We start from the raw sequence: 12465 nt of genomic DNA on the forward strand, positions 1-12465 counted from the left end.
CTCCCAGTATGGACCAGTATGAACCAGTATGGCTCCCAGTGCTCCCAGTACGGACCAGTATAGTTCCCAGTATTCCCAGTATGGCTCCCAGTGCTCCCAGTATAAACCAGTATGGACCAGTAATGGCTCCCAGTGCTCCCAGTATAAACCAGTATGGTTCCCAGTGCTCCCAGTATGGTTCCCAGTGCTCCCAGTATGGACCAGTATGGTTCCCAGTGCTCCCAGTATGGTTCCCAGTGCTCCCAGTATGGACCAGTATGGTTCCCAGTGCTCCCAGTATGGTTCCCAGTGCTCCCAGTATGGCTCCCAGTGCTCCCAGTATGGACCAGTAATGGCTCCCAGTGCTCCCAGTATAAACCAGTATGGTTCCCAGTGCTCCCAGTATGGTTCCCAGTGCTCCCAGTATGGACCAGTATGGTTCCCAGTATTCCCAGTAGGCACCCAGTGCTCCCAGTATGGCTCCCAGTATCCCCAGTATGGCTCCCAGTGCTCCCAGTATGGCTCCCAGTGCTCCCAGTATGGTTCCCAGTGCTCCCAGTATGGACCAGTATGGTTCCCAGTATTCCCAGTAGGCACCCAGTGCTCCCAGTATGGCTCCCAGTGCTCCCAGTATGGCTCCCAGTATCCCCAGTATGGCTCCCAGTGCTCCCAGTGTGGCTCCCAGTGCTCCCAGTATGGACCAGTATAAACCAGTATGGTTCCCAGTGCTCCCAGTATGGACCAGTATGGCTCCCAGTGCTCCCCGTATCGTTCCCAGTGCTCCCAGTATGGACCAGAATGGTTCCCAGTATTCCCAGTATGGCTCCCAGTGCTCCCAGTATGGACCAGTATGGCTCCCAGTGCTCCCAGTATGGTTCCCAGTGCTCCCAGTATGGCTCCCAGTGCTCCCAGTATGGTTCCCAGTGCTCCCAGTATGGACCAGTATGGCTCCCAGGGCTCCCAGTGTGGCTCCCAGTGCTCCCAGTATGGCTCCCAGTGCTCCCAGTATGGTTCCCAGTGCTCCCAGTATGGACCAGTATGGTTCCCAGTATTCCCAGTAGGCACCCAGTGCTCCCAGTATGGCTCCCAGTATCCCCAGTATGGCTCCCAGTGCTCCCAGTGTGGCTCCCAGTGCTCCCAGTATGGACCAGTATGGTTCCCAGTATTCCCAGTAGGCACCCAGTGCTCCCAGTATGGCTCCCAGTATCCCCAGTATGGCTCCCAGGGCTCCCAGTATGGCTCCCAGTGCTCCCAGTATGGCTCCCAGTGCTCCCAGTATGGCTCCCAGTATGGCTCCCAGTGCTCCCAGTATGGACCAGTAGGGCTCCCAGTGCTCCCAGTATGGCTCCCAGTGCTCCCAGTGTGGCTCCCAGTGCTCCCAGTATGGCTCCCAGCGCGACCCAAACCCACTCCCAGCACAAACCAGTGCTCCCAGTACAAACCAGTGCTCCCAGTATGGCTCCCAGTATGGCTCCCAGTATGGCTCCCAGTGCTCCCAGTGCTCCCAGTTCACCCCCCCGTGCTGCCCCCCGGCCTGCCCCCCCTCCTCCTCCTCCTCCTCCTGCCCGCGTTCCCAGCATTCCCCGCGCTCCCAGTTTCCCCAGTTTCCCCAGTTTCCCCCGCGGCCACGCTGAACTGGACGCTGCCGGTCAGCGGCGGCAGCGCTGCGCTCTCCAGCGTGGCCGCCAGGCGGCGCTGCCCCGCCCGCAGCGGCGTCACCGATTGGCTGAGCCGGAGCGTCTGCCCCGCCCCCACCGACCTGCGGGGACACAGCGCGGTGAGCTGTATAAACCAGTATAAACCAGTATAAACCAGTATAAACCAGTATGGACCAGTATAAACCAGTATAAACCAGTACGGACCAGTACAAACCAGTACAAACCAGTATAAACCAGTATAAACCAGTATGGACCAGTATGGACCAGTATAAACCAGTACAAACCAGTATAAACCAGTATAAACCAGTATAAACCAGTACAAGCCAGTATAAACCAGTATAAACCAGTATAAACCAGTATGGACCAGTATAAACCAGTACAAACCAGTATAAACCAGTACAAACCAGTATAAACCAGTATGGACCAGTATAAACCAGTATAAACCAGTATAAACCAGTATAAACCAGTATAAACCAGTATAAACCAGTACGGACCAGTATGGACCAGTATAAACCAGTATGGACCAGTATAAACCAGTATGGACCAGTATAAACCAGTATAAACCAGTATAAACCAGTATAAACCAGTACGGACCAGTACGGACCAGTATAAACCAGTATAAACCACTATAAACCAGTATAAACCACTATAAACCACTATAAACCACTATAAACCACTATAAACCAGTATAAACCACTATAAACCAGTACGGACCCCAATTCCAAATTTAACCCCTCTTTAACCCAGTTTTTTACCGATTTTTAACCGTTTTTTGACACATTTTTTGTCCTTTTTTCACCCTTTTTTCTCTATTTCCCTCCCCCAACCCAGTATAAACCAGTATAAACCAGTATGGACCAGTACGGACCCCAATTCCAAATTTAACCCCTCTTTAACCCAGTTTTTTACCCATTTTTAACCGTTTTTTGGCATGTTTTTAACCCATTTTTCACCCTTTTTTCACCCTTTTTTCTCTATTTCCCCCCCCCAGTATAAACCAGTATGAACCAGTAACCCCAATTCCAAATTTAACCCCTTTTTAAACCAATTTTTAACCAATTTTTACCCATTTTTAAATCTTTTTTTTACCCCTTTTTCTCTATTTCCCCCTCCCAGTATAAACCAGTATAAACCAGTACGAACCAGTAACCCCAATTCCAAATTTAACCCCTTTTTAAACCAATTTTTAACCAATTTTTACCCATTTTTTAATCTTTTTTTTACCCCTTTTTCTCTATTTCCCCCTCCCAGTATAAACCAGTATAAACCAGTATAAACCGGTATAAACCAGTAACCCCAATTCCAAATTTAACCCCATTTTGGACCAATTTTTAACCATTTTTGGACATATTTTAACCAATTTTTTGTCCTTTTTTTCACCCTTTTTTCACCCTTTCTTCTACCTATTTCCCCCCCCCAGTATAAACCAGTATAAACCAGTACAAACCAGTAACCCTAATTCCAAATTTAACCCCTTTTTAACCCTATTTTTACCCATTTCCACACATCTTTTACCAATTTTTCACCCTTTTTTTCCCTATTTTTCCCCATTTCCCCCCATTTCCCCCCTGCCAGTCCCTCCCAGTATAAACCAGTCCAAACCAGTAACTCCAAACCCAAATTTAACCCTTTCTCAACCCTTTTTAAAACTGTTTTTAACCCTTTCTTTACCCTTTCCCCCACCCATTTTTTGCCCTTTTTTCACCGTTTTTTCACCGTTTTTTCACCGTTTTTTCACCGTTTTTTCACCATTTCCCACCATTTCTCCCCTCCCAGTCCCTCCCAGTATAAACCAGTCCAAACCAGTCTCACCCCAGTGACACCGGTTTGGGGCAGGAGATCCCGGCGCCCTCCATCCTCAGCGAGGCTCCGGTCAGCGGCTCCGGCAGAGGGTTCTGGAAAACCACCTGCACCGGCACCTCCTGGCCCACCACGGCCGGGCCCAGCAGCTGCAGGACACCCGAAATCCTCATTTTTCACCCCAAAAAAAATCCCGGTTTTCCTAACCCAAAAATCCCGTTTTTTTAACACTTTGTATCCCCATTGAAGTCAATGGGGAATTTCAGACACCAGGTCTACCCCCATTAAAGTCAATAGGGAATTTGGGACACCAGGTCTACCCCCATTAAAGTCAATGGGGAATTTGGACACCAGGTCTACCCCCATTAAAGTCAATGGGGAGTTTGGGACACCAGGTCTACCCCCATTAAAGTCAATGGGGAATTTGGGACACCAGGTCTACCCCATTAAAGTCAATGGGGATTTTAGACACCAGGTCTACCCCCATTAAAGTCAATGGGGATTTAGGGACACCAGGTCTACCCCATTGAAATCAATGGAGAATTTGGGACACCAGGTCTACCCCATTAAAGTCAATGGGGATTTTGGACACCAGGTCTACCCCCATTAAAGTCAATGGGGATTTTGGACACCAGGTCTACCCCCATTAAAGTCAATGGGGATTTTGGGACACCAGGTCTACCCCTATTAAAGTCAATAGGGAGTTTGGGACACCAGGTCTACCCCCATTAAAGTCAATGGGGACTCTGGGACACCAGGTCTACCCCATTGAAATCAATGGAGAATTTTGGACACCAGGTCTACCCCATTGAATACAATGGGGAATTTTGGACACCAGGTCTAGCCATTGAAATCAATGGGGATTTTGGACACCAGGTCTACCCCATTAAAGTCAATGGGGAATTTGGGACACCAGGTCTACCCCCATTGAAGTCAATAGGGAGTGACAGACACCAGGTCTACCCCCATTGAAGTCAATGGGGATTTTTGGACACCAGGTCTACCCCCATTAAAGTCAATGGGGAATTTCAGACACCAGGTCTACCCCCATTAAAGTCAATGGGGATTTTGGACACCAGGTCTACCCCCATTAAAGTCAATGGGGAATTTGGACACCAGGTCTACCCCCATTTAAATCAATGGGGATTTTGGGACACCAGGTCTACCCCTATTAAAGTCAATGGGGAATTTGGACACCAGGTCTACCCCCATTTAAATCAATGGGGATTTTGGGACACCAGGTCTACCCCTATTAAAGTCAATGGGGAATTTGGACACCAGGTCTACCCCCATTTAAATCAATGGGGATTTTGGGACACCAGGTCTACCCCTATTAAAGTCAATAGGGAGTTTGGGACACCAGGTCTACCCCTATTAAAGTCAATAGGGAGTTTGGGACACCAGGTCTACCCCCATTAAAGTCAATGGGGAGTTTGGGACACCAGGTCTACCCCATTAAAGTCAATGGGGAATTTGGGACACCAGGTCTACCCCATTAAAGTCAATGGGGAATTTGGGACACCAGGTCTACCCCATTGAAATTAATGGAGAATTTGGGACACCAGGTCTACCCCATTAAAACCAATGGAGGATTTAGTACCACAAACCCCCCCAAACCTCCCCAAACCCCGAATTTTTGGGGTCCTCCCCGAAGGTTTTGGGCGTTTTTTGGGGCGCCCCCGTTACCGTCAGCGTGAGCTCGGGCGTGTGCAGCCGCACCAGCAGCTCCTTGGCCAGCACCTGCCCCGTCTCCTGCACGGCCGCCACCACCGTCAGCTTCAGCGCGTCCTGGTCCCCGACGTGCGGCTGGTACTCGGCGTAGGCCACCGTCATGGTCACCGTGTCCTCTGCGTGGGGACATGGGGGACACCATTGGGGACACCCCCAGGGACACTGGGGACACTGGGGACAGTGGCGACACACGTGGGGCCGGTACTCGGCGTAGGCCACCGTCATGGTCACCGTGTCCTCTGCGTGGGGACATTCGGGACACCATTGGGGACACCCCCAGGGACATTGGGGACACTGGGGACACTCTAAGGGAGATTGGGGACACCCCCAGGGACATTGGGGACACCCCCAGGGACACTGGGGACATTGGGGACACCATTGGGGACACCCCCAGGGACATTGGGGACACCATTGGGGACACCCCCAGGGACATTGGGGACACCCCCAGGGACATTGGGGACACCCTTAGAGACATTGGGGACACCCTCAGGGACACTGGGGACACCCCCAGGGACATTGGGGACACCCTTAGAGACATTGGGGACACCCCCAGGGACACTGGGGACACACCCAGGGACATTTGGGGACACCCCCAGGGACATTGGGGACACCCCCAGGGACACTGGGGACACCCCCAGGGACATTGGGGACATTCTAAGGGACATTGGGGACACCCCCAGGGACATTGGGGACACCCTCAGGGACATTGGGGACACCCCCAGGGACATTGGGGACACCCTCAGGGACATTGGGGACACCCCAGTACAAACCAGGATCAAATCCTGAATTTAACCCCGATTTTTTCCCCCATTTTTCCCCCTTTCCCCTGACCCAAAACCGCCCAAAACCGCCCCAAAATCCCCTCCCAGTCCAAACCAGTCCAAACCAGTCCAAACCAGTCACCCCAAATCCCATTTTCCCCCCATTTTTAACCCTTTCTTCCCCATTTTTCCCCCATTTTCCCCATTTTTTGGGTCATTTTTTTCCCATTTTTTGGTCATTTTTTCACCATTTTTCCCCCATTTTTTCACCATTTCCCCCATTTTTTCCCCATTTTTTGATCATTTTTTCACCATTTTCCCCCCATTTTTTGGTCATTTTTTCACTATTTTCCCCCCTTTTTTTCACCATTTTCATCCATTTTTTCCCCATTGTTTTGATCATTTTTTCACCATTTTCCCCCCATTTTTGGTCATTTTTTCACCCTTTTTCTCCCATTTTTTGGTCTTTTTTTCACCCTTTTTCCCCATTTTTTGATCATTTTTTCACCATTTCCCCCCATTTTTTGGTCATTTTTTCACCCTTTTTTCCCCATTTTTTCGCCATTTTCCCCCATTTTTTCCCCCATTTTTTCGCCATTTTTTCACCGTTTTTTCCCATTTTTTGATCATTTTTTCACCGTTTCCCCCCCACTTTTTGGTCATTTTTCACCCTTTTTCCCCATTTTTTGATCATTTTTTCACTGTTTCCCCCCCCCCCATTTTTTGGTCATTTTTTCACCCTTTTTTCCCCATTTTTCCCCATTTTTTCGCCATTTTTTCACCGTTTTTTCCCCATTTTTTGATCATTTTTTCACCATTTCCCCCCCATTTTTTAGCCATTTTTTCACCATTTCCCCCCCATTTTTTGGTCATTTTTTCACCCTTTTTCCCCATTTTTTGATCATTTTTTCACTGTTTCCCCCCATTTTTTGGTCATTTTTCTCCCTTTTTCCCCCATTTTTCACCATTTTCATCCATTTTTTCCCCATTTTTTTGATCATTTTTTCACCATTTTCCCCCCCATTTTTTGGTCATTTTTTCACTGTTTCTCCCCCATTATTTGGTCATTTTTTTCACCGTTTTTTCCCCATTTTTTGATCATTTTTTCACCATTTTCCCCCCATTTTTTGGTCATTTTTTCGCCTTTTTTCCCCATTTTTTCCCCCATTTTTTCACCCTTTTTCCCCATTTTTTGATCATTTTTTCCCCATTTTCCCCCCATTTTTTGGCCGTTTTTTCACCCTTTTTCCCCCATTTTTCACCATTTCAATCCATTTTTTCCCCATTTTTTTGGTCATTTTTTCACCCTTTTTCCCCATTTTTTGATCATTTTTTCACCATTTTTCCCCCGGTTTTTTCACCATTTTCATCCATTTTTTCCCCTTTTTTTTTTGGTCATTTTTTCACTGTTTCCCCCCCATTTTTTGGTCATTTTTTCACCCTTTTTCCCCCATTTTTTCGCCATTTCCCCCATTTTTTCCCATTTTTTTGGATCATTTTTTCACCATTTTCCCCCCATTTTTTGGTCATTTTTTCACCCTTTTTTCCCCATTTTTTCGCCTTTTCCCCCCATTTTTTCTCCATTTTTTCACCCTTTTTTTCCCATTTTTTTGGTCATTTTTTCACCGTTTCCCCCCCACTTTTTGGTCATTTTTTCACCCTTTTTCCCCATTTTTTCGCCATTTTTTCACCGTTTTTTCCCCATTTTTTGATCATTTTTTCACCATTTTCCCCCATTTTTTGGTCATTTTTTCACCCTTTTTCCCCATTTTTTGGTCATTTTTTCACCTTTTTCCCCCCATTTTTTGGTCATTTTTTCGCCTTTTTTCCCCATTTTTTTCCCCATTTTTTCCCCCATTTTTTCACCCTTTTTCCCCATTTTTTGATCATTTTTTCCCCATTTTCCCCCCATTTTTTGGTCGTTTTTTCACCCTTTTTCCCTCATTTTTTCACCATTTCAATCCATTTTTTCCCCATTTTTTCACCATTTTCCCCCATTTTTTCGCCATTTTTTCACCTTTTTTTCCCATTTTTTGGTCATTTTTCACCCTTTTTCCCCCATTTTTTTGCCATTTTCATCCATTTTTTCCCCATTTTTTGATCATTTTTTCACCCTTTTTTTCCCATTTTTTTGGCCATTTTTTCCCCGTTTTTTTCCCATTTTTTGATCTTTTTTTTCGCCCTTTTTCCCCATTTTTTGATCATTTTTTCACTGTTTCCCCCCCACTTTTTGGTCATTTTATCACCATTTTCCCCCCATTTTTTGGTCATTTTTTCACCCTTTTTCCCCCATTTTTTCGCCATTTTTCCCCATTTTTTCCCCCATTTTTTCTCCATTTTTTCACCGTTTTTTTCCCATTTTTTGGCCATTTTTTCACCATTTTCCCCCCATTTTTTGGTCATTTTTTCACCCTTTTCCCCATTTTTTGGTCATTTTTTCACCATTTCCCCCCCACTTTTTGGTCATTTTTTCACCCTTTTCCCCATTTTTTGATCATTTTTTCACTGTTTCCCCCCCATTTTTTGATCATTTTTTCACTGTTTCCCCCCCATTTTTTGGTCATTTTTTCACCCTTTTTTCCCCATTTTTTCCCCCATTTTGTCCCCATTTTTTCGCCATTTTCCCCCTTTTTTCCCTTATTTTTTCGCCATTTTTTCACCGCTTTTTTCCCATATTTTGATCATTTTTTCCCCATTTTTGGTCATATTTTCCCCCATTTTTTCGCCATTTTTTCACCATTTTTTTCCCATTTTTTGGCCATTTTTTCACCATTTTCCCCCCATTTTTCCCCCATTTTTTCGCCATTTTCCCCCATTTTTTGATCATTTTTTCACCATTTTCCCCCCACTTTTTGGTCATTTTTTCACCCTTTTTTCCCATTTTTTCGCCATTTTTTCGCCTTTTTTCCCCATTTTTTTCCCATTATTTTGGTCATTTTTCTCCCCATTTCTTGTCCTTTTTTTCCCCGTTTTCGGTCATTTTTTCCCCGTTTCCCCCCTCCCAGTTCTCCCCACGCGGCGCCCCTCACCCTGGGCGGGCGGCAGCGTGCGGCGGTGCTGCTCCTGCCGGAAGGCGGCGCCGGCCACGCCGGTGTAGCGCACGGCGCACAGCGACAGCCGCAGCCGCAGCGTCCGCGGCTCCGCGCCGGCGTTGTGCAGCGCCGCCCGCAGCTCCAGCTCCGCGCCCGCCACGGCCGGGCCCGACGCCACCGCCAGCGTCACCTCCCCGCCGGAGGCCGGGCCGCGCTGCCGCGGGCGCGAGCCGTGCGAGGTGGCGGCGGCGACGGCGCGGCGCTCCTCCTCCGAGCCTGCGGGGAAAGGAGGGGTCGCCGGGGGGGGGCAATGGGCAAGGGTTGGGTCATTGGTTGGGTCAATGGTCATTGGTTGGGTCATTGGTCATTGGTTGGGTCAATGGTCATTGATTGGGTCATTGGTCATTGGTTGGATCATTGGTCATTGGTTGGGCCAATGGTCATTGGTTGGGTCAATGGTCATTGGTTGGGTCATTGGTTGGGTCAGTGGTCATTGGTTGGATCAGTGGTCATTGGTTGGGTCATTGGTTGGGTCAGTGGTTATTGGTTGGGTCAAGGATTCAATGATTGGGTCAATGATCATTGGTTGGGTCATTGGTCATTGGTTGGGCCAATGGTCATTGGTTGGGTCATTGGTCATTGGTTGGGTCATTGGTTGGGTCAATGGTCATTGGTTGGGTCAAGGATTCAATGATTGGGTCAATGGTCATTGGTTGGGTCAATGGTCATTGGTTGGGTCATTGGTTGGGTCAGTGGTCATTGGTTGGGTCAGTGGTCATTGGTTGGGTCATTGGTAGGGTCAGTGGTCATTGGTTGGGCCAAGAGTTGGGCCAAGGGGTCATTGGTCATTGGTCATTGGTCATTGGTTGGGTCAATGGTCATTGGTTGGGTCATTGGTTGGGTCAGTGGTCATTGGTTGGGGCAAGAGTTGGGCCAAGGGGTCATTGGTCATTGGTCATTGGTTGGGTCATTGCTTGGGTCATTGGTTGAGTCATTGGTCATTGGTTGGGTCAATGGTCATTGGTCATTGATCATTGGTTGGGTCAATGGTCATTGGTCATTTGTTGGGTCATTGATCATTGGTTGGGTCAATGGTCATTGGTTGGGTCAGTGGCCATTGGTCATTGGTCATTGGTTGGGTCAGCGGTCATTGGTCATTGATTGGGTCAAGAGTTGGGTCAAGGGGTCATTGGTTGGGTCAATGGTCATTGCTTGGGTCATTGTTTGGGTCAGTGGTCATTGGTTGGGTCATTGGTCATTGGTCATTGGTCATTGGTTGGGTCATTGCTTGGGTCAGTGGTCATTGGTTGGGCCAAGTGTTGGGCCAAGGGGTCATTGGTCATTAATTCGGTCATTGGTCATTGGTCATGGTCAGTGGTCATTGGTTGGGTCATTGATCATTGGTTGGGTCATTGGGTCATTGGTCATTTGTTGGGTCAATGGTCATTGGTTGGGTCAGTGGCCATTGGTCATTGGTCATTGGTCATTGGTCATGGTCAGCGGTCATTGGTCATTGATTGTGTCAAGAGTTGGGTCAAGGGGTCATTGGTTGGGTCATTGGTTGGGTCAGTGGTCAAGGGTTGGGTCATTGGTCATTGGTCATTGGTCAGTGGTCATTGGTCAGTGGTTGGGTCATTGGTCATTGCTCATTGGTCATCATTGGTCATTGGCCAGTGGTCAGTGGTCAGTGGTCAGTGGTCATTGGTTGGGTCAATGGTCATTGATCATTGGTTGGGTCATTGGTCATTGGTCATTGGTTGGGTCATTGGTCATTGGCCAGTGGTCAGTGGTCATTGGTTGGGTCATTGGTCATTGGTTGGGTCATTGGTTGGGTCATTGGTCATTGGTCATTGGTCATTGGTCAGTGGTCATTGGTCATTGGTTGGGTCAGGAGTTGGGTCAAGGGGTCATTGGTCACTCAGGGTCATTTTTGGGCCATTTTGGGTCATTTTGGGGCCGTTTTCTGTCATTGGTCACTCAGGGTCATTTTTTAGTTGTTTTTGGGCCATTTTTGGGTCGTTTTTTGCCGGTTTTTCGCCGTTTTTGTCGTTGGCCGCCCATCGGTCACCCGGGGGTCGCCCATCGGTCACCCGGGGGTCGCCCACTGACCCTCGGGGTGCTTGTACTGGTCAGTGATGTCCACTCTGGCCGCAGAGCCGGCGCCCAGCGTGCTGATCCGGCGGCCGATGGCGCCCTGCTCCACGTGCACCACGGAGAAGCCGCCGTGCGGCTGCCGCTGCCAGTACACCTTGTCGCTGTTCACCTGGGATTTGCATAGCTAATGAGCTCATTTGCATGCCTAATTGACCCCCGTACGACAAGCGTTAAGTACCGTTTATAATTAAAGTAGTTATGGTAATTGATTATCAGCCAATATAGCATGGCGCTGTTGAAATCCCTGCCGCTGCCAGCACGCCTTGTCGCTGTTCAACTGGGATTTGCATAGCTAATGAGCTCATTTGCATGCCCAATCAGTGCCAGCATCATCGGCATTAAATACTGTTTGCAATTAAAGTAATTATGGTAATTGATTATCAGTCAATACAGCATGGCGCTGTTGAACTCCCTGGTGCTGCCAGGACGCCTTGTCACTGTTCACCTGGGATTCGCATAGCTAATGAGCTCATTTGCATGCCTAATTGACCCCCGTACGACAAGCGTTAAGTACCGTTTATAATTAAATTAGTTATGGTAATTGATTATCAGCCAATATAGCATGGCGCTGTTGAACTCCCTGCTGCTGCCAGCACGCCTTGTCGCTGTTTACTTGGGATTTGCATAACTAATGAGCTCATTTGCATGCCCAATCAGTGCCAGCATCATCGGGATTAAATACTGTTTGCAATTAAAGTAATTATGGTAATTGATTATCAGTCAATACAGCATGGCGCTGTTGAACTCCCTGGTGCTGCCAGCACGCCTTGTCACTGTTCACCTGGGATTTGCATAGCTAATGAGCTCATTTGCATGCCTAATTGACCCCCATAGGACAAGCTTTAAGTACTGTTTATAATTAAAGTAATTATGGTAATTGGTTATCAGTCAATATAGCATTGCGCTGTTGAACTCCCTGGTGCTGCCAGCACGCCTTGTCACTGTTCACCTGGGATTCGCATAGCTAATGAGCTCATTTGCATGCCCAATCAGTGCCAGCATCATCGGCATTAAGTACGGTTCATAATTATGATAATTATGGTAATTGATTATCAGTCAATATAGCATGGCGCTGTTGAACTCCCTGGTGCTGCCAGTACACCTTGTCGCTGTTCACCTGGGATTTGCATAGCTAATGAGCTCATTTGCATGCCTAATTGACCCCCGTACGACAAGCGTTAAGTACCGTTTATAATTAAAGTAGTTATGGTAATTGATTATCAGCCAATATAGCATGGCGCTGTTGAAATCCCTGCCGCTGCCAGCACGCCTTGTCGCTGTTTACTTGGGATTTGCATAACTAATGAGCTCATTTGCATGCCCAATCAGTGCCAGCATCATCGGGATTAA

General features: G+C 47.8%; 1 protein-coding gene across 1 annotated transcript in view; it reads right to left on the minus strand.

Moving 5' to 3' along the window:
- Positions 1 to 1488: 1488 nt before the first annotated feature.
- The window catches only part of TGM1 (transglutaminase 1), a 42057-nt gene continuing 31080 nt past the window's right edge, over positions 1489 to 12465 (minus strand). The window contains exons 11-15 of the mRNA XM_059491423.1: positions 11071 to 11224; positions 8959 to 9237; positions 5124 to 5284; positions 3450 to 3586; positions 1489 to 1738 (exon numbers count right to left, since the gene is read on the minus strand). Of these exons, the coding sequence (XP_059347406.1) occupies positions 1489 to 1738; positions 3450 to 3586; positions 5124 to 5284; positions 8959 to 9237; positions 11071 to 11224 (981 nt within the window). The remainder of the gene's footprint in view (positions 1739 to 3449; positions 3587 to 5123; positions 5285 to 8958; positions 9238 to 11070; positions 11225 to 12465) is intronic.

Source organism: Ammospiza nelsoni, chromosome 34 (genome assembly GCF_027579445.1).
Source record: "Ammospiza nelsoni isolate bAmmNel1 chromosome 34, bAmmNel1.pri, whole genome shotgun sequence".
NCBI classification, from domain to species: Eukaryota; Metazoa; Chordata; class Aves; order Passeriformes; family Passerellidae; genus Ammospiza; species Ammospiza nelsoni.